We start from the raw sequence: 22500 nt of genomic DNA, 5'->3' as shown, positions 1-22500 counted from the left end.
GTGCAGCTCCCTGTGGGCTCCCTCAGGGAAGCATGAAATAGAAAAACCATGGGAATCTTCACTTGGGCAATTCTGCACCCACTGAAGCTCCTCTGGCTTTTTGTCCTATTCTGTCCTTTCTGGGGGCAGCATTTGGCCACCTTTTCACACTGTTCACTCTCTGCACTGAAAAAAAAGATCCATCTCTTTCCTGATGTTTCTGAAAGTATTAAAAGAAATCTCCCACTGAGAAAAATTATATTCCTTTTGTGTCAGTCATCTGTGTGTAGAGAGCCTGAAAACTCTCCAGAGAAGGGGATTTTCTTCACTTTTTTTCTGAAAACCTTGCCTCCCTCTTCCCAGAATGTCTTTGGTGACCACAGTAGGGATGTGACCTGCTGAATGAAAACCCACTGACTTCAACAGAACTCCCTATTGGGCTATTAGGACATGAACAGCACTCTCCTTCAGTTACCAGTTGATAAAACACCTCCCTGTGGTGAAGGAGGGATAAATAAGGTTCCCTTTGGATCTTACAAAGGTTTCTTCCTGATAAATCCCAAAGAAATCGAGTGTGTGGGTCAGTAAGAGTGCTGTGCTTTGCAGTGGCCAATTGGTGCGTATCTGTGGGCTTTGGCACAAGTGGAGAACCAGAGGGCTCAATCCAGGCTGGGCAGGCTGGGCAATGTCTGGGAGTGACTTTGGCTCGGCAGCAGTGCTCTGGTGTTTGCATGGACCTTCCAACACCTGCTCCCTTGGCTCCCTCTCTGCTAGGACACTCACCTTTTGGAGGGGAGCTTCCAGGGAGCCTCCTGCACGCAGATGGTGGGTGACAGGGGGGTCCCGTGGCCTTCCACCGTGCTGACAGTGCTGGGGTAGCTGGGTGGGCTGGGGAAGCGACACAGGGCGGTGTTGTTGGCATTGTTGATGTTGGCATTGGAGCCTGAAGATGAGTAGCTGCTGGGAGTGAAGGTGGAGTCCACCAGCTTCTCGTGAGATGGAGACTCGGTGTCGCCGTGGTTGTTGCCAGACTTGTTGATGTGCAAAGGTCTCTGGGTGGTGAATGTCTGGGGGAACCCACTCCTGCCATCACTTTGGTAGTAGCTCACATGGTTTCCAAACAAGCCTCCAGCTCTCTGCCAGAGAAACAGAAAGGATTTTTCCTTTGTGAGTGAGATGTGCAAGGGCCCCGGTGTTTTCCTGCTTAGACTGTTATTGAGGAGAAAAAATGAGAACCAAAGTGAGCATGATGGCACTGGTGCTCTCTCTTCCAGAAGGCACTGTGAGGACTTCTCTGTCCCAGAGACTGGCTACACACAGGCTGGGACTTCAGAGGGCTGGCAGGTGTATGTCCCTACACCTCCCACCAGACCTGGGAGTCCAGGACAGGGTATGGATACAAGGACCTGTCTGGTTTTCCAGCACAGTTGCAAAGGAACATTTAGGTATGAGGGGGAATTTGAGAAGAGCACCAGAAACTATTAAGTACCTGGAGGAAGAAAGGAAGAGAAATTTAATGAGCCAGTTATGTACTGTTTAGATGGGTAATGAAAGGGACTGACAGCATATTTCTGTAAAGAAAGGAGGAAAATGCCAAAGGAGAGGAAAAGTTAACGAAGAAAACAGTTGTAAGAAACAGGAATGAAATAAGAAAGAAATGTTTTAGCTAAGTTGCTGAGAAAATTTTCTCCTTCCATAGGAGCTCTGTTGTGTCTTTGTGTACTTTTTGGAAGGATGCTACCAGTGCCACTGAAAGGAGTGAACAAAACACTAAAGTGTGCCTGGCTGCTGCTCTGCAGATTGCAAGATGGCTGCACTGATCTGTTCTTTAATTTAGGTTTCCTGAGGGAATCTTCCAGTGAGAAATCTCCCTTGAGAGAAAGAGAGAAGGAATTGGGATAAAACTGTGCAAAGACCTTAGGACCTTTCACTTAGGACCTAGGTCCACCACTGTTTTCTAGTAAGATCTACCAAACAAGGAGCGCCCAGCTGAAATGCAGAATGAACAAAAGAGAATGTTGTTGCATTGTGATTTCAGGGTTTACCTCAGAACCTCGGGTCCCTCCCCTGAAGATTCCCTCTCAGGTGTGTCAGTTATCTCTCCTTTCCCCTCCCTGACCCCTGCCCAGCACTGTCTGTCAGTCCTGGAATTCCAGAAGGGCATCAAGTGATTGGCAGATTCAAAGGATGCCCTCTACCCCTGGAGGGGGCATTGGGCCATCCAGGCGTCCTTTGTCCCTTAAGACCTTCTCTCCTGTACCTGGTTGGTGGCTCCCTACCCCTTCCCTGCCCCTCTCCCTGGGTTAAAAGGAACAGCAACCACGCGGTTTGGGGAGTTCTGTTGGAGCTGTTGCTGGATTCAGAGGCCTGTGGGCCAGCATAAAGGTCTGGATGGAAACCCTCCATCAGAACCAACTCCTTTCCTTCACCATTGCCTTAAAGCTTCTCTGCCAGAGGTAAAACCTGAGGAGCAGACCCTCTCATGAGAGGAAGCTCCATCCCACCACCACCAGAGCTCCTGCAGGCCTGGACTTGTCTCCAAAGCACTCTGAGCTCAGCCTCAGCTCGCAAACTGGTTCAGAACCTACCCGGAAGATATCATCTTCCGAGGCAGCAGAAACAGCTTCCTTCATGGCCTTGTCCAGCTCCTCTTCCGCGGTCAGGTCTCCAGAAATGGCCCGTCGGATCTCGGGCCCAATGTCGTGCAGCGTGCGCAGCCCAGCCTGCAAAACAGCAAACTGTAGAGCTTCATATCTCCGAGTGGGCACAGGAGAGACAGCAGCACTGCCATTCCTTCCTCAACACTGTGGGGCCCCTTCAGTCAACAGCAGCACCCCCAGCTCCTGGAGAAACACCAACAAACCCTGTTCTTGCATCTCCGCCTCAGGGAGAGAGAAACTCTTGGCAATACGAACCAAGGAATGTTTGTTGCTCATCCTTGGCTTCATCACAGCAGGACACAGACATAAATCCACAGGCCTGATTAAGCAGGTCTCTGTGCTTTCAGCTCTGGGTTCTCAGATCCACAACCAGAAGCTCTAGAGCAGCCACAGTTCCAGCTGAACCATGTAGTCTGGTGCCTCAGAAAATATCTTCTTTTTAATGAGCAGCTTAAATATGGATTTAACAACAAAGCTTCTGGCATTTGGACCTGTTCAGTCCTCAAACCCCTCACTGACTGGAGTCTGTTCCAAAGAGTCCATCCAGGGTGGTAAGCTGTGGGTGTACTCAGGCCTTGTTCTCTGTTTGTGCCCACATCACAGCACTTTTCAGCTTGCTGAAACTCCAGAGCCACCCTTTTTTCTCAATGTATCCTCAAGGGACATAAATAGCACTGCTTGTACATTCAACAGGGTTTTCTCTTTCTGTCACACAGCCTGGTAATCTGCTGAGTGAACATGCTTCACAGTGGGGAACAAATCCCAGTCCTTACAGCCCTTACTGTCCATTGGATGGCCTTGGCATCCAGGTATGCTTTTTGCTTTTTAAGTGATTTTGTCTCCTGGCAGCATGCACTCAGAATGGGTCAAATGTATGTGGGAGTAAGCAAATGTCTGTAGGACACTTCATACCAGTTCAAGGGATCCCAAATTTCAAATATTACTGGCAGATTGAGAAATTATGATTATGCCTCACCTGTGCCTTTCAGAGCTAAGGGATTATGAGCCCATGGTACACAGGTATTTATCCAAAAGGATTGGGGTGATAATTCAAGTGGTCTACTAACTCCTTTCCAGTAGGGATAGCCCATTGCAACCCCCAGAATGGTTGGAGAGGGAGGTGGGACCACCTGTCTCTACTGTACCACCCCTGTCCGCTCGGGGCCCGCTTGTCACCTGTAAGGAGAGCGCGTTGCGCTGGGAGGGCTTCCCCACCAGCCCCTGCTCTTTGCGCTTCTTGAACTTCCTGAAATACTCCTGGATCAGGAAAGTGGCGTAGAACTTCCCCACGGTCACCTCGTCATCTGCAAAGGGGGGAGTGAAAAAATAAATTAAATAAGCAGCTGATTTATTGGTGTACTTTCTTCCCCACCAGCCCCTGCTCTTTGCGCTTCTTGAACTTCCTGAAATACTCCTGGATCAGGAAAGTGGCGTAGAACTTCCCCACGGTCACCTCGTCATCTGCAAAGGGGGAGGGTGAAAGAGTAAATTAAATAAGCAGCTGATTTATTGGTGTATTTGCTCATGTATTGCAGAAACACTGGGCACTGCAGTTCATCTCTGCTTTTTATGGCATCAGGATGCAGGGCTGAAGGAAGGGACTGCTCTGCAGCCAGAGCTTGCTGTGAGCAGTCAGGAGCAGAGGTGCAGGTGGCATTGGGGCAGACTGGCTCTGCTGGCAAGAACCCCTGCAGCAGGAGCACATCTAACCTGTGCAGTCTCTGGTGTTGGTTAACCACAAAGGATCTTGTTATAGCAGCAGCCTCCCAGTCTGGGTCAGCACATGCTGCTGTCTTGTGACAGCCTGGGGTAAGACTTATTCACAGGCTCTGACTGATCATCCATCCCAGGCCTGCCCTGACCCTTCTCTGCACTGGAATTCTGTCCCTTTGTGCCTACCATGGGTGTGAGTGAACAGAGGAGATCACCTCTCCCCTGAAATGCAGTCACAGCTGTGTTCCCACACAATAAAAACTGTCAGCCAGGCAAAATGTGCACTACGTTTTTCTCCAGGTAGCTCTCCTCCTTTCTGCAAACCCACTGGAAATTTTAGAAGACATGGTCCACTGAGTTCAGAGCAGGCTGAGCAAGGCTCAGGACCTGGCTGCTGCTCTTGGCTGACTGCCAAGGGCTGCTTTGTGCCCATGGGGCCACCTGGAAAGTCAGTGAATGCCACACTGGATGCCTATGCACCAACTCCTCTTTGTGCACATTTTTTTCTTTCCCTGATTTCTCAGCAGTAAGAACAGCATATTCATGTTAGTATAGAGCAGACCTCAGCCTGAGGAAACACTGATAGCTTTGAGAAGAAAGCCTGTCCCCCCTATTCTACATGATGACCACGAGGTGCAGAAGGACAGGGCAGGTGGGGGAAAAAACCAGAGATATTCAGAGACAGGGACAAGATCCTGCACTCACCACCTGCAGGAGGCACCACCTGGTCCAGCAGCTTCATACTGGTGCGCTTCCAGATTTTCTTAATTATTGCTCTCAGCTCTTCGTTGGCTTGCTCCAGGTTACCTGCAGGGTGAAAATCATCAGAGACAGGAATTAAGCAGACCCTGCAGAGGAGCAATTTAATGTCTGGCATGGAAGTCTCAGGAGGTAAATATCAGAGTGTTTTCAGTAGTGGAAAGTTTTGGGCCAAGAGATGCTCTGACCATTCCTAAAGCTCCCTCACAGCAAGAGGTCTTCTTCCTAAATGTGCATAGTCATCTCTGGGTAGGAAGGTGACTTTCCTTCTAGATACACATTTCCTCTCAAATGAGTCATCTTCAGTTGTATTTCTTGATTTATGTACATTCAAACCCCTCTCTTGTCTCTCTCTAGGTGTCTGAAACCAGTATCTTGTCCTCCTAAAGGTGTTTTTCCTGCAGCTTTTCTTATTTCTCCCCAGCACTGAGGCTCCTGAGGGTGCTGCACAGGGCTCTGCATGGCAGTAGTTCTTGTAATAGGATGCAGTGAAGACAGGCACGTGGAATAACTTGCTGAGGGTGCAACACATGGACAGCATCAAAGGCAGAAATCTGACTCAGCAGGGCTAATTCCAAACTCCTGCCCCGACCACTTAAAAGATCCTGCTGAGGCAAGAAAGAAAGCAAGCAGTTTGAGGCTTTAGATGGTTTCCCAGGAGTTCACTGGCAATGACTCCAAGAGTCTGAGGCTCTCTCAGACAGACAAGAAAATGGAAACCTTTTTGGGTCTCTGTTTCATAAGACACAAGATGTCTTACAGGGATTGTGGGTGGCTTTTTCCTCAGGAGAGTCTCTTGACTAAAGTCAAATTCTGTTTAGCACAATTTTCAAGGCCTTAATATAACTTTTCATTTTGCCACTATTTTTTGGCTCAGCAGGGTACAGCTGGCACTGTAAGATAGAGTTCTGCTGGTCACTGCTTCCCCATGCCTGAAATGAAATTCAGCCACTCCTGAGGCAGAGGTGTTTAGCTGTGAATCACAGACCTACACTCCCTTTTAATGCATCTCATTAATACATGAAGCCAGATTTTGACTCAGGACCAATATCTTTCATTACAGCAGGTGACAGAGAGCCACAAAGAGGACAAGCTGAGCCCCGAATCTTGTGTGCTTTCCTCAAATATACCTGCTGTCTATGCAAAGCTATTAACAGTCCCTTTACTCCTCATCTCCCTTTACAACACCACTGTTAGTATAATGTAATGTTCACTCATGCTAATGGAAGCACGGGAGGAGTTTTTGTGAGATGAGACCCTCAAGTCCAAGCTCTTTTTTCTCCCTTGGACTGGAAGATCAGTGGCAACAGCAGTCAAGAAGTGGCTCAGCTCTGCAGACAGGGTACAAAAAGGAGGCTTCTTTGCCCTTCTCCTAATTGCTGTGTGAGCACACATTGATCTAAAACTTTAAACTTTCAGACCACTGTGAAGAATGTGATCAGTAATTTGAGATGATAACACAGGAAGCACCAGCTTCCTAGGCAGTGGGAAACATTGTGCTTTCCCTAGAAGATATTATTCCTCCAAACCTCTTTACATAGCTTTTTGTCCCACGTGCTGCATATGAGTAATTTGGATCATTTGAAACCAGTTGGACACTTTGGCATGAACACCTTTGTATCATTCTAAACAAGATGTGCCTGTTGGTTTATTCCAACTCAGGACATGAAGACCTTTGTATCCTTGCAGTGAGCAAGCTTCTCACCTTCTGTCTTGATCCTCAGTGCTGTTCTGACCAGTGCAAAGAGAGTGGCATTGAACATGACAGTCCCATCGCTGTTCAGTGGCATATTCATGGAGACAAGGCGCTGTGGGGTGAAGAGGAGAAAGAACAATCACACTGCCACACAGGGACTGAAGCATGCCCCTCCTGATGCTCTCCAGACCTGCCGTCCCTCTCATGTGACTATCCATGGCCTGTGGATTAGTTCCACAATGAGAATGCCCTGTTATTTCTACCTCTCCTAATCTGTCTGGAGATAGGAGTTTGACAGTACAAGCAGAGGTATGTTCTTGGTACTTGAGAGCTGAATTTAGCACAGATGTGCTCTCCTAACCAGACAAAAGGCTGATGGCCCTGAGTAGTGCACAGCCCACTTGCTGGTGACCCTCCAGCCCTGGACTGGGTGGCTGCAGCCCAGAGGAGCTGCTGAGAGGCACAGGGCAGCCCAGGGGTTGTTCAGACATGCTGTTGCTGGCTCTGCCTGGTGGGCAGTGATGTGCCCAGTGAGTGAGGCAGGGTCAGCTGGAAAATGCCACGGCAGGCTGGTTAGTGTAAAACATCATGTTTGGTGCAAGGCAGCCCTGCCAAGCACGGAGGCTGGAATTAGATGGGCTTTAAGGTGCCTTTCAGGCCAAACCATTGTGTATTCTCTGTCTGGTGCTCTGGTTTAGCTGCTGTGAGCCCAGGCTCCCAGAGCAGCAGTGTGCCTTACTTTGCAAGCCACCCGGTGAGGGCAGAGCTTCCCAAAGCCCAGCGGGGGCTGGATCCGCCGCAGCAGCGTCACCACGTCCAGGTGCTTGATCCGTCCCCTGAGGAGGAGAGCACAGGGAGGGCTGTGTGAGACTCAACTGCTCACTTTGAAAATGTAAAAAGGTTTATTAAGCCTTAACAAAAATACAACAAAAGGACTACATAAGGAAAAAGCTGGCGCACTGGGAACTGCCTCTCATGCAAACCACATTGCAAGTTCATCTTCAAGATGGATGCTCCATCTTTTATATCCCTGGGGGTTGCATCAGCCAGCCCTGGCCCCTCCCAGAGTCTGTCAGTCAGCTCTTCTTTGCCATTTATCAGTGGAGACTGCTTTCTTGTAACTGGATTGGAGATCAGGTGTTGCCATGCCACACCCCCTAAGCACCAAGCTTTTCCATTCCCAACTGCCCCAGACAAGGGACACCTGTGCAGCCTTCTTTGTACCTGTCCTAGACAGCCCAGGCTGTCTGATGGCAATGATACAGGGGAGAAAAGGGAACTATGGGGAGAACAGAGGACATCTAAACTACAATAACATATCTATACATCAATAAAGCTTCTCTTAATATCCACACAATAGTTATCTTTTAATTGTGAGAGCCAATCATCTCATTATCCATCAATAACAGACTGCATCCTGACCAGGGCTGACCTGCTGGCCTGTCTGCAGAGTGCAGCTACAGCTAAAGGTGTCACTAAGGCCTCCCCAGCCTCATGCTGCTGCTCCCTGTGGCCCAGGCATAATTTAAAGTATTATTTCAGGACTCTTGCATCTGCAGGATTTGCCTGGCACTCATATGTCACTGTCATATTTTCTGGAAAAATCTCCTTGCCCAGGATTTTCTCCTAGGAAGCTGAGAAGCCTCGGAGAAAAAGGAAAACAGTAATTATCTGATTCGCTTCTCCTGTGTTTTGCTGCTTTGGAATGTGTTTGGAGATTGTTTATCCAACAGGTGATTGTTTCATTGGTTTTATGTGAATTGGTTTTGACTCATTGGTCAATCGGGGCAAGCGGTGTCGGGACACTAGAAGGAGTAATGAGTTTTCATTAGTGTCTTTTTAGCCTTCTGTCTGTATCCTTTCTGTATTCTTTAGTATAGTTTAGTTTAGTATTCTTTAATATAATATAGTATCTTAAAATAATAAATTAGCCTTCTAAGAATATGGAGTCAGATTCATCATTCCTTCCTGCCACGGGGCACCCCACAAATACAACAATCATATAACTTCTACTAGTGCAGAAATCCCAGCTGTCAGTCATACTTGAGTCAATACTTGCAAGAATTGACCTCAATTTCAACATTGCAGTTTCTTAGTGCAGGAACAGATAATTTGGGGTTCTCTTCCTATCACTGACCTGCTCAAAATAAATATCTGCTTATTTGCTTGTTGGGTTGAAGACTATAGCAGGCAGAGAGGTGTAATAGGTCTATTTCTTTGTGGTTTACCTCCCACATAAATAGCCCCAAGCCACTGCCTTTTCATACTTGTTTATGCTTTGGGTTGTTTTGTGAGCACAAAATAAAGCACTGAACTTCCTTCACAGCAGCAGTTGGGTTTCTCTTAAGTTTGGTAAATGGCATCTCAAAAGAAGAATTCTCTTAGGGAGGGAGGAAAGTTAGCAGAGCCAGAGGAGGGGCATGGGACATGGATGGGGAAGAGGAATGAGATTCCCATTTATAAACAGGGAGGAGCAGGATGCCATCTGAACTGAGTGGCTATCCATCATATGGCTTCAGCCACTGCAGTCTGGCCTTCAAGGAAGCATACACAGTAGCATCTGTTTTGTTAACAAATGCTGTATTGATTACAAGTCTGTGGTTATTCCCCATCCATATTAAAATTCCCAGCCCAGGAAGTCACCATGAAGGTGAAGAAGTGTTTAAATTCATGTATCACTCTCATAATGTGACACATCCTCATGTATGGCAGAACCTAAGCCCAGACTAATCTCAACACTATGTCTCCTAAAGAGATCTGCTTTCAGTTTACACCCAAATCTCTCTCCATGGCTTTTGCATTATGGAGGGGGCTTTGCAATTACAATTGTCAACTGTACAGTAATGCCACAGGGATCAAAATGCACTTTAAGCCTAAGCATGTGTCAAACAGAGCATATAATACTGAATGCCAGTTAAGCCCTCATGTGAGTTGTTGTGATATAACTTTATGTCCCTGCAAGTCTGCTCTTGTGAATAACCCTGCAGACAATGTAATGCAGCCATGTGGATGTACAGGTTGTGGTGGGCATAGATGACATAGGAAAAAACAGATTTGAGCAGAGCAGCTCTCCTGTGAGTACAAAGTCAAGCAGAAGAGTCACAGCTCAATATCACAAACAAATACGTCAATAATCCAACTCCCTAATCTCTTTTTCTCAGTCTCCTGCTAAGTCTGTATCTCTCTGACAGAAAGTAAAGCAATGGCCTGACAGGGAACAGTGCAGCCTAAATGCTGAGATTTCTGTGAGTGTCTTTGCACTTTGGGCTTATGGATTCACCAGCAGTACCTGGTGGTGATACCTATTTTAGGAGTTCTGTACCAAAAAAAAAAAAAAAGTTCCTGTAGGGGGAACATGGCACTTACTGCAGTGAGTCTAGAGAACAGAAAATAATGGGCCTGTTCTCCCGAGGAGCTCTGATATCCAGGCTGGGTTACTTACTTAGCTTCAGGGTCATACTCTGCCCAGATCCTTTTAAACTCATCCAGGTGGTGTGGTCCTAAAATGGACCAGTCCCGTGTCAGGTAATCGAAGTTATCCATTATAACAGCGACAAAAAGATTGATGATCTGCAAACAAGGACAGAGATGATGTGATGGATGAGCAAGTAACAGTAAATTTTACCAGGTTCTCCATTTAAGATCTGAATTTTGACTCACAAAACTAGGAAGCCATTGGGGTTAGCTTCTTTATTCCCACATGCCAGCCCCCCAGTTTAAATTGGAAGAGCCCAGAGGTGGAATATTCTCAGCTGGTTACATTTTTCTCCTCCCTAATAAATGGACAAGGCACAAATTTGCTGAATTCTTATTTTTGCTGTTGTGGCTTTTTATTTACCTGTGTCTTTGCCTGGCAGAATGAGGTGGGATTTATCTTCAATACCCAGTGGGGCTGAAATAAAAGTCCTTTCTTCTGGCCCAAGACCAAAAGTTTAGAAATGCTGCTGCTGTTCACTGGGAGGGTTTTGGGCACTGCTGCCAGCTGCAGAGCGTGTGCTGTCGCTCTGAGCAGTGCTGCACTGCCAACACGGAGCAGATGCAAGTGGGATATGTGTATTCTCACAGTCATTGCTGCTGGCAGGGGAGGAAAAACCTGCTCAGCAGCCAGAAGGAAGGTAGGAGGGAAGGTGGGAAGTGTGGCTGAGGCGTTGCTAGCCTCAGCACAGCCCACAACAGACTAATTTGGTTTTCTCATTTAGGGGGAGGTGGGGAAGAGCACTCCTTTGCCGTGCACAAAAGACAGGGATTGGAAGCAGAGCGTCCCTCAGAGCTGGAGGGAGGCAGGGAGGGGGTGTTGTCACTGAAAGGGTTCTGCTGGGAAAGACCCATGGGGAGATTTGAGATCATCCTTGTGCACTGCTGATCTGGGGAAGCAGAGGCTGAGTCTGCCAGGGAAGGTCTGTGCTGGGCACTCACCAGGAAGGCACAGAGCATGTAGAAGCTGATGAAGTAGAAGACGGCGAAGCTGCTGCCACACGAGTGATCGGCCTCTGTGGAGTTGGCCGGCTCCGACTCCGGGTCACACTTCTTGTCAGGGAGACATGCCAGCATGATTTCCTGCCAGGCCTCACCTGTGGCACACCTGGGCAAGGCAGAGGGCAGGGGGAGACAGCAGTGACCTCGGACTGGCACATTAGCAACCTGCTCCTGATCCCGTGAACATTAATGAGAGTTTTGCCACTGAGGTCAATTATGAGCAAGTTATGCCGATGGCTTTGACATCCCCTGGCATATCCTGCTCTGTCACTGTCATATTTTCGGGAAAAATCCTTTCACCAGGATTTCTTCTCCTGAGAAACTGAGAAGCCTCAGAGAAAAATGAAAACAATAATTATCTGATTCGCTTCTCCTGTGTTTGGCTGCTTTGGAATGTGGTTGGAGATTGTTTATCCAACATGTGAATTGTTTTTACTTAATGACCAATCACAGTCAGGCTGTGTCAGACTCTGAGGAGTCAGTCATGAGTTTTCATTATCATTCCTGGTAACCTTCTGTCTGTATCCATTCTCTATTCTTTAGTATAGTTTTAGTATAGCATAATATAATATAATATAATAATAAATTAGCCTTCTAAGAACATAGAGTCAGATTCATCATTTCCTTCCTGCCATGGGGGACCCCGAAAATACCACACTGCTCCTCTATTTGGTTTTGTTGCCATCATCAGCTTATCACTTCTGACTGGCTTTGGCTGCTGTGGGTTTGGGGCTCTCACATTCCAAGCAGAATCATGGAGATATGTGTGACATGGCTGTGGATTTAATGTAAAGAAGCCCTTCAAAATTGTGACAGTGTTGAATTTGTGCCAACTTCCCACCCCTTCAGCACCCCACCTCTCCCTTGCCCCAGCTGGAGTGGGATGATGTGCTAAGCTGAGCTGGCCATGGCCATGCCTAAGCACGAGTTCATCATGTCCCTTTCTCTGCTGGAAGTTACACTGGACAGATTTGAACCAAAGAAGGTTTTGATGCATATCAACCTTGGAGAGCGCTGAAAACTGGCTACTTTCCTTCTGTGTAGGAATACTTGTGTCCCTCCCCAGCACTGAGTGTAACCAGGGTGAGCTGCTGGGCTACAAGAGACTTAATGCACTGCTCCTTCCATCTGACATAATTCCAGGCTCCCCCACCGAAGGACAACATGTTACTACTCACCTCGGGAACACAACACGGTAGGAGGAGATAATCTGTGCCTGAGAGCAGAGGGATGGTGCTCCCAGGCTGACACAGTGCAGAGCTGTGGTGTACCCACCTGAAAAGCAGCAGCACTGCCTGGGGGAAGGTCTGGAAGTTATTGTTGCGGTTGATTTCTGTGGTGTCGTTCAGCGCAATTTTACCAAACACCTGGCAGAAAGCAGAGGTCTTTTCAGATTAGCCCTGCAAAATCCCCAAACCTCTTGTCACCCGTAGCTCTTGGCCTCACCCTGACTCTGATATTTAATGGAATCTGCTCTTCTATCAAAAGAATTTTTTCTGTGTCTTTCATATTTGTTGTTGCTTCCCTGGCTTCTGCTTTATAACCAGAAAAACACTGGTTTTGCAATAAGAAGCATCTTGTGTCAAAACAAGGTGTCCTTCCTTATTCAGACACTGAATACATGATGTGGGGCCTTGTTTTAACTAGCACTCAATTGGGAAGGGAGTCCAGCTGAAAAACATCAGAAACAGAGAAGAAAAGGCTCCTTCCTTCATTGCTTATCTATCTTTGTCAGGACAAAATGATAGCAAAGGACCAGCAGCTGCAAAGCCTTGAGCTTCCAGCTCTGGGGGGGGCCTTGGATCTTCACAAAACAATGTAAATACATTGCCTTGGATCTGCAATTGTCCAAATGCCTGCCCTTCTATAGTCATGCTTGTCTCCAGCAGGTGTTTCAGGGGTCCTCCCACATTGCAGCAGTGTGAAGATGATGACCAGATCTGCCCAGACAAGGATGCCCTAGAGCTTCCTCCCATGCCACACCAACCAAGCCTGCAACCATCAGCAAACCTTTATAGGGGCCTGTCTTGGGGTGTGAAGTCCCCAGTGCAGCAGTTTCAGGCTTCTTTAAAAACATCTTGGATAGCTGTGGTACTTTCAGGCAGTGGGACTGAGAGTTTAAACAAACCTTGTGTGGCAGAAAGGTCTCTATACAGCACAGGCAGGACTATTTATTCCCCACTGATAACAACGTGGCAGAGATCTCAGGGGCTGAGAGCTGTAATCTCTCTGTAGCCAAAACAAGCAGCAGGAACAGAGCAGCTCTGAGAGAACACCCAGCTTCTTTTCAAGGAAATGTCACCGATAATTAGCACCCCCAGAGAAACAGGGACAATGGTGGGATGGCTTTGCCAGACGGGAGGGAGGGTCAGCACATGGCAGTTTTCCTCAGGGGTTCCTCATGGATGCAGGGGAACTTCTCCTGCCTGGCCAGCCCCATGCCACAGGCAGCTCTGATTGCCCCATTGCACAGAGCTTGAGCTGAGGCAGCCCATATTTATCATTTCAGGCAAATGTAGATAAGGGAGCTCCCCATGATCTTCCTTTCGACCCTACAGCTTCCCTCACACAGGAGGCAGCAGCTGCTGTGGGTGTTTTGCATTAGGCACCTGGGAGGAGCTGCAAATGGGGGTTCCTCCCTCACAGCCTCTCCAATCTGTGCCTCTTGGGCCATCCTAGAGCAGCTCCATCCATCAACTTCAACCTGGATGTTTTCCACTCGAGCACATTAGGTAGTGAGGCTTGAATGTTGTTACGCTCCAGGTTGTGGCAGTAGCTGACATAAAGTAGTAGGTCTCCTTCATATGGGAAATTCTGATATTTTTTATCAGTTCTGGTCCATCCAGTCTTTCATGGTAGCTGCTTAATGGAGTGAGGGATGGTTTTCCTTCCTATGTGCCCCTGTGTGTGAGGGAACTCTGTGTGTCAGCATGCTCAAGAGAGCTGCACACAAAATGTCTGAGATGCCATTTGGACAAAAAGTGATAATCACAGGTCTGTGGGCTCTGGTAAAACAGGGAAAATTAAAAAAGTTGGTTTTCATATTGGAAGACATGAGGGCACAAAGCAACCTAGTAATCTAGATTAATGTGAAAGACAGATGTATGATCTTCAGGCTGCTGAGATGATTTAAACAGAGGCTTGAATGTAAGCCACGGGTTAAATAGGTAACTTAGAACTAGCTGAAAGAAAAAGGAGTAGAATTACAGAATAAAGCATCTGGCCCTGGTGGTGCCCTGACCACTGTATACCCCATCTGTGTGGGTGCTTGGAGGTCACTTATAATGCTTTGTACAGTGATGTAATATCAGCTTAATACTCTGAAGTGATTTTCTGTATAGTGCAGGTAATTCTGTAGGATCTTGGCCATCTTAGGTATTAGAGGCAAAACTGGCAAGTTTACAGTATGAGCTTAGCAGAGTAAATGACAGCTGTGATTACTGGGGCCATTGAGATAACCTGTGATAATTCAAGAAAACATTAATTTTATCTTTCACAGTGGGGCAGTGTAGATGGAGATTGTGAAAACATGTGATTATAATAACAGGAAACAAATTAAAACAAGGTCACAGAGGTCAGATGAATTTCATTACAAATTCTGTTGCCATTGTGAAACCAAGAAGCCTGTCATGTTTGAAGACCTCTGGAAGCAATTATGCCATGCCTTTCCATACTGTGGCCTCTGATCCCAGATGGCTGACTTGTCTGAGAACTTTGATTAACATGGAAGTGGAAAGTGAAGCTTAGCTTGAAAAGCAGCACAGCAAACGAGGCTGGGATAGTCACAGGCTGTGCCTACATCCTGTGCTGTCCTCAATGGTGTCTGTGCAGCATCAGTTCCTTGCACAGGTGAATGCTCAGGATGATTCCAAGCACATTTTGCAGACTGAATAAGATGTTGTGTTGATGTGAGTGTTGGTATATTGGGTTTGATCCCATATTTCCCTTCATGGGTGTAGATCAAAAGCTGCTCTTTACAACTCAGTGGAAGTTGTGCCAGTGTGAAAGAGATGCAAGGGAACATTTTGGTTTGCTCAGTGCAGCATGGCCATAAGCCCACTTAAAAACCTGTTTTGGACCAACAAGCAAGGCAGTAAATCTTTGTGGATATTCCTTTGAGAATGTGGAAGGCAGGCACGGTCCTTTTACTGTTTGCATATTGTGTTCTGCCCTTAAAAGGGCCAGTTTTTTTATTTGCTTGCTTTTTTTTCTGGATCATGTCGGAAGTACCCAGTCAGACAATGTTCTCCAGCCAAGGTTAGCTTCCATCTCACCTCACTGTGTGAAAACATTGCTGTAAGCCCCCACAACCACACACTGATCTAGTTACCCTGTAATCCTCTTCCCATGCTCTAGCAGGAGAAGACAGACACACCCGAGCTCTTTAAGCATCACTCACCTGCATCCCAATCACAGCGTAGATGAAGAACAACATCACTATTAAAAGAGCCACGTAGGGGAGAGCCTGGAAACGAAAGAAGAAAAGAGAGGGCTGTGTCTCTGCCTGGTTCGTGCGGCTGCCTTTGGGACAGGGGCGCGGCTGTGGCTCTGTAGTGCGGGCAGTAGCCACTAGATGCCTCTGCAAGCCCACGCTTGGTTTGCCCGCCCAGCCCAGCCGGCTCGGCTCTGAGCCATGGGGGATGGATGGATGGATAGATGGATGGAGCTCCGCTGCCTTCCCGTCACTCCTGCCCTTGACCGAGCCAGGAAAGAGGGAAAACCAGTGTCTACACCTGCTTACCAGGAGGAGAAAGCTCTCACAGCCAGCGCTACTCTGGCACTAATGATATTTCCCTGCATCCGGAATGGTGAAATAAAAGATGCTACAGCTGCTGGAATCTTAATTCAAGGCTTCTGCTGCAATGGCTGGTACCACCCTAAGTAGCTAAAGCAGCATCAGCACCTTCCTGTTCGGTGTTAGGTGTCCCTGATGGTGTCTGCCATGCACTGAGTGTCGGTGATCAGCTGCTGGAGAGGAAATGCAGAGCCTTGATAAGCAGAGCTGCCTCCCAGGGAAGGGGTCAGTGCAATCAGCCAAGTGCTGAGTGCTCCCGGTTTCCCCCATCTCTGACAGGAATCAAGGGCTCGGGACTTCATGGACTCAGGCTTTTGAGCAGGGATCTTTTGAAATATCTAGCACTCAGAGCAGAGGCTTTCAGAATTTGATTCAGAGGAAATGGGTGGACACATTCGCTCTGAAAATGTGAGCACAGTCCCTGATCTAGATTTTGAACACCCGATTTCAGAGAATATAACAAGCCTACAACATTATCAGAGGGCTGCAGCACCTCTGCTATGGAGACAGGCTGAGAGAGTTGGGTTGTTCAGCCTGGAGAAGAGAAGGCTCCGGAGAGACTCTAGAGCACCTTCCAATACCTAAAGAGACCCTAGGAGTACCTTCCAATACCTAAAGGGGGCCTACTATAAAGACATTGAGGGACTTTTTTCAAGGGCATGCAGTGATAGAAGAAGGGGCAATGGTTTTAAACTGAAAGAGGGCAGGTTAAATTAAATATTAGGAAGAAGTTATTTACTATATGAGTGGGTGAGGCATGAACAGGTTGCTCAAAGTTGTGGCTGTCCTGTTTCTGGGAGTGTTCAAGGCCAGGTTGGGTGGAGCTCTGAACAATCTGGTCTAGTGGAAGGTGTCCCTGCCCATGGCAGAGTGGCTGGAACTAGGTGATCTTTAAGGTCCCTTCCAACCCAAACCCCTCTGTAATCCTAAATTCAACACAACTAAATCCCACAGGAAAAAACGATGGAAATTTGACTAAGATCTGCATAAATCATCTCAAAGAGATCTGAATATTAAAATGGCAAAAAATAATCAAATCCTTTGGACAATGCCTGTAATCATCACCTTGCGTCTCAGGACAGATTCCTCTGGCTTTTTAGGGGGCCAGACAAATTGATATATTTACCTCACAATGTCACTGAAGAGACCACCAGCTCAGAACTGGGCTCCAAACATTTTGTGATGATTTAGTTGGGAATTGATACACACAATACCTAAAAGCTCCTGGGATAGTGTCCAGACAGGAACTGAGGTGTATAAATTAACAATACTTCTAAGGTGTATAACCTTAACTGTTTTCTGACAGTACTGCTTTTTTCCCATCCAAATGGGGGTGGGAAAGTGTCTTCTGTCCTGTCTGTCTGCCTCTTCACTTCCTTTTCATGTTCTGCTCAGTCCATTCCTCTCCACTAACACACCTTCCTGCTCATCCCTGCCCCTTGCTCCCCACGGCTCCTTCAGCTTCCTGTATTCTCCATTTCTGTCTCTGTCCTCTCTGGCTCTGTCCTTCCTTGGCGTTACCACTTTGTCCTTGTCATTCCCACGGCCCTGCCGTGCCCTCAGCACCCTCTCACTTCCTCCTCCTCCTCCCACTGCCCAGGCTGACCCTGTTGCTGTCTCTGCAGACAGCAGGAAACCCCGCCGAGCATTTTCCCACCGCTCTGACCGGTGCCCCAGCTCCTACGTCAGCGCTTCATGCCATGCCCAGGGCACGTGGAGGCGACCATGGGATCTCACTCCATGGGTTCCTTGCTTGTTGGGCTGCCCTGTGTGAGCAGAGATGCTTCCTGGAAGCATGTGGGGACACTGGAGAGCCTGTGCCAAAGTCTGCTGGGATCCCACATTCTGACGGTGGGAGCGGCACAGTGGCTATTCTTAGCTGCCAAAGGAGCCTCCCAGTAGTTGCAAGAGGAGGAGCTTGGAGCAGAGAATTCCATGATATAAATGGCTAAAGGCTTTCAAGGGAAAAGGCACTTGCTTGCAATGCTGCCTGGTTTTTCCCCCTCCCCTGCTGTGGTGGAGGATCCTTCCCTCCATCCTTTCTCCCACCACCCGACAGCCCTGCCTGAAGTGACCCTGCAGCTGAAGAGGTCTGGAGGTCACAGGGGGGAAGTTCCAGGTGCTCCCTTTCCATCCATCTCCTCCTCTCCAGCCATGAGCCATGACAAGCTCAGCTCAGGGCGAGCTATTGCCAAAGAGGCTGCAGGGGCACAGGGCAAGGGGAGGAGAGGCAGGAACTGGAAAGTGTGACTCTGTCCCCTGCATCAGGGCTGGCTGAGCTGTGCCAAGGGAATCTCATTCCTACGCATGCAAACAAAATGGTTCCCAGTGGCACTGCTCAAATAACAACCTGGAAGTTGGCAGCTCTGCAAGCAATGGAAAAAGTCACCGTGGTGTGGATGTGCCAGAAACCTGCTGTGCAGGGTTAGGTCCTCTGGCAGTCAAGGAGTGTGCAAAATGAGTCCTTTGCATCAGCCTGGTGGTCTGGCTACTGGGACCACTGAGAGCTGCACTGGAATAACTCCGTGCTGGTCCCTGGTGTGCACGTGTGCTGCTTCTGCTGAGAAGAGACAGAAGTTGCAATGAGCTGCAGCACTGCAGGCTTTGGTCCCAGCTTGTGTTGTCACTGCTAAGGTTTAAGTTTTAAGTTTTATATGAGGGCTATATAGTTGCTGTTTCAAGGCTTGTGTGTTGCACAAGTTACTCTTTCATGCTTTTGCCCAGTGGTGTGTTCTGCATATTTGCTCATGTTTAGAGCACCATTTGTATTCCTGTGCTGTGTTTCTCTGCTGATTCCTTTGGATAAGCCCCAGCTAACATCCAGGTTGTGCTGGTCCAGTAAATCCAGGTCAAGTACTTTTAGAATGCAGGAATATGCCATGCTTCATCTCTATCATTTTACTATGTGTGGCTAGGTTTTTTCTAGCAAATAACTGCGGTGTTTGTTTTCCTCCAAAGGTGATGATTCTTATCCAGTCTGATATTCTTCACTTCCTCCTATCTACTCTGAAACTTTACCTACCATTGAAATGCAACCTGTCTCCAGGGAAAAAAGCAGCAGCAATTTAATAACTTGGCATTGTTACCAGCTCAAAAGAGTAGGGCTAAAAAGGTGAATCCTTCCTGGATGAAAGTATGGAGGCCACACACCTCTAATACTCTAAACAAGGTTTAAAGGAAACTTGAAACACAGGCCTTCCCCCCATAGCTGTGTATTTCACTTAGAGTTACACATATGAAACACAGCTCAAATAAGGAAAAAAAGAAAAGAGATTGAAGGGTTACAGACAGGCAGTAATTGAGTTGAACTGAACTATAAAGGCTGTTCAGGAGGGTCTCAAGCAATTCCTCATACCCTGCGAGTTCCATTTACTTGACTCGTTTGTGCCGCCTCTCCCCCGGCACCTTTGAGCTCAGGCACTGGGGTGAAACCTCTCCCCAAGAGGCCACCGAGGGAAATGAAAAGGAGTGGGGTCTTTCTCAGAGATAAGTGAAGGAATACCTGGAAGGACTTGATGAAGGTCCACAGCAGTGTCCGGATGCCCTCCCCTCGGCTCAGGAGCTTCACGAGGCGCATCACGCGGAAGAGTCGGAAGAAGGTGATTGAGATGCGAGAGTTTTCCTCTGCGTTCTGGAAGCCATTGGCACAGAGGCAGGAGTTACAACAGCACGAGAGCAACCAGGGCCCTGGGCCACAGAGGAGCCTACGCCGAGGGTTCACTGCACTGTTCCTTGTCCTGCTACTGCTCCCTGGGCTTCCACTCCCCGGCACCCCAGGGACAGGCCAAGGCTGCTCCAGCCTGCCCTGTCCCCCATGGGGGTGAGGCTGCTCTAGGGGGCCTCTCAAGGCCATCAGCCTCTCCCTTCAGTTTGCCTGGCCTTTCTGATTAGGGATAGGATATGCTCATACCCTCCAATACATCTCCTCACACTGGAAAGAGGCAATTCCCCTTTGACCTTGCACTGGAGGAGAAAGACACTTTCCCTTTTGGCCTGCCTTGAGTGTTTCACCCCAGTGGGTGTCTCAGCCAGCAGTTCTGCTCAATCTGGTGTCAGGCACCAGCCATGATCTGCTTGCTCTGCTGGGAAACAGGAGCAGGTCTCAGATTTGCCCCCCTGGCTGCAAAACCCCACGGGGGCACCCCGCGGTGTGTGCTGTGTCACTGGCACCACTGCCAGCCTGGCTGTCCCTGTGCTGCTGTGGCCGTGCTCCTGCGGGCTGGCCCTGGTCACTCGCTCCCACTGCTGGGCCTTTCTCATTTCTCATGACCCCTTTGTATTTCCCACAGTCTGCGCACTGACTTCTGGTTTTTTAAAAACATTTTATTTTGGCTTCGCTGCTACTGTTCGAGCGTGGAGTATTTTAAAATAGTCTTTCTTCTGGCCTGTTTTTTCTCACAGCATCTGCTTTGTCCCTAAGCATTTTCCCCTGGGGCTGTAACCAGCTCTGACGTTCCTCAGCCTTCACATGTGTGAAGGCAACATCCGTCTGAAGGCTGCTGCAGCAGCAGGCTCACCTGGCCTTGGCACAGGACTTGCTGCCTAGCTCAAGGGCACAGCAAATGCCAAGTTTTCCAGTTTGTTAACCCCCTAAAATACTGTGCCAAGCCTGTGGAGCTGGTGCCTTCCGGCAGCAGCACTGTGGGAATGTGACCTCCTGTCACAGGGGGAGATAACACTGTCACCCTGCCACTTGACCTGCTGTGGAGCACAGTGCATGGAAACCCCCTCTCTGTCCCCACCCAGGCTGCAAAGACTGCAGCTTGAGTCTAAACACCACCAAAAGAGCAACATTTAGGAGGAAGAAACAGTGCAGATCACCCCTGCTGTTAACTACTCACCACTGTGTAAACCAAGAGAGAACAGACCCTTTGGATTTCCTGTCACTGGGCAGTGAAAACAGCAGCCTGTCTGCTTCTGATAAAAGCCAAGGCACAGGAGCAGCCTGGGTGGATGTTTCTGGGATGAAATGCCCAGATGCAGATGTGCACCTGGGTGTGCCCCTGTTTCTGAGCTGATTGATGCTCAGCTCTGTCCCTGTCCCAATGCAGGGGCTGTAGCTGGGTGCTGGGTGTGACCCCTGCTTGCACAGGGAGCTCAGCACTGTGTGCAACAGATCAGGATTGCACCCAGCTGCAGTCTGTCTGTCTGTGGCGTGTCTGTCACCAGGTAACTTCCTCCAGGCTGTACCAAAGGCTGACACTTGCTGCCCATGGAGTAACTGGCTGAAAAAGATTTGGGATTTTTTGTGTCACAAAAAGCCTGAGTGCTCCCTACACCTCACATCATCCTCGTTTGATTACTTGGACATCAGGCTAGGGGCTTCAGCAGATTTCAGGGAGTTGCTCTGAGGTGAAGGAGGGAATGTGGCCTCCAAGGAATCAAAAATCATGGCACTGAATACTCAGTGCTACAGTCCCAGAGGGATAACTGTAAGGTCAAATACCTCTTCCAGTTCTGTAGAAGCCAAGCTCTAATACCATCTAAAACAGAGCTGAGGTACCAATCTAGAGGTTGTATGGACAGCAATCATGCTGTGGTTGTGACTAAAAAACCAGAGTTTTCTTATTCTACCTGTTGTTCTTCTGGTTGGCTTGGCTCTTTAGGTGGCAGCAAGTTGGGACATGGGTCTGGACAGAGGTTTTAGTATTCCTTTGTCCTTCCTTGCTGAGAGGAGGCAGCTACTGTAGGCAGAAGTTTATCTCTGCCCTCCTAGTGTCCTGGAGCAGATAAAATAGAACAAATCCCTCCCTGACGCAAATCTGCAACTTACTGGCATCAAACCACTTAGCCAAAAACTCAGCCGTGCCTCAGAAGATTACAGTCATTTCAAAACTAGGTGGCTGTAGATTAGCTGATGCTTGAGTAGCCCTGCTTACTTCCTCCCGGCTTTCATCCAGCTTTTTGAAGGCATATCCTTGCCAGAGGAGGGAGGTTCTGCAGAGTGAAAATCCAGAAACTGGAGCTCTCTGGGGGTGGTGTGGGAACAGCCTTGCACACCAAGGCAGAGGTGTTTTATGCACCATTGCACCAGTTACTCTTTTTTTTTTGTGCAAAATACAAACTCAAGTGTTACAATGAATCACCTCATTGAAGAGGAGCTTCAGAGTCCCAACCCTTTCTTTTCTGGAGGCTTGGACATGAAGTCACACTGCAAACTCATTCAGCGTCACATTGACAGTGACACAGGGACACTGTGACTCACAAGAAATCTTACCAGGTCCAGTTCTCTCTTGGTGGTTCATTAGAAGGCAGAACAACAGTTAACTTGACCAAAGGAAAGCTCAGGATGCACAAGAGATACACATGTGCAGCATATTCACAGCTCATGTGAACACCAGACTCACACCAATACATGACATGGCAGCTTCATGCACAAATAACTAGGCTGGGCTTGGAGAGAGAACTTGTGATCACGGAGA

At 48.2% G+C, this 22500-nt stretch overlaps 1 protein-coding gene across 1 annotated transcript in view; it reads right to left on the bottom strand.

Annotated features, from left to right (window-relative positions):
* LOC102031898 (voltage-dependent L-type calcium channel subunit alpha-1C-like) overlaps positions 1-22500 on the bottom strand; it is a 389144-nt gene that overhangs the window by 15256 nt on the left and 351388 nt on the right. Inside the window, 11 exon segments of the mRNA XM_031060510.1 lie at positions 763-1115; positions 2568-2702; positions 3816-3943; positions 5058-5159; positions 6817-6919; positions 7547-7643; positions 10250-10377; positions 11224-11389; positions 12559-12650; positions 15683-15748; positions 19581-19709. Of these exon segments, the coding sequence (XP_030916370.1) occupies positions 763-1115; positions 2568-2702; positions 3816-3943; positions 5058-5159; positions 6817-6919; positions 7547-7643; positions 10250-10377; positions 11224-11389; positions 12559-12650; positions 15683-15748; positions 19581-19709 (1499 nt within the window).

The sequence above is a fragment of the Geospiza fortis genome, unplaced genomic scaffold, assembly GCF_000277835.1.
Source record: "Geospiza fortis unplaced genomic scaffold, GeoFor_1.0 scaffold13, whole genome shotgun sequence".
Taxonomy (NCBI): domain Eukaryota; kingdom Metazoa; phylum Chordata; class Aves; order Passeriformes; family Thraupidae; genus Geospiza; species Geospiza fortis.
The sequence above is the reverse complement of the archived record's forward strand: the minus strand, read 5'-3'. Positions and strand labels throughout refer to the sequence as shown.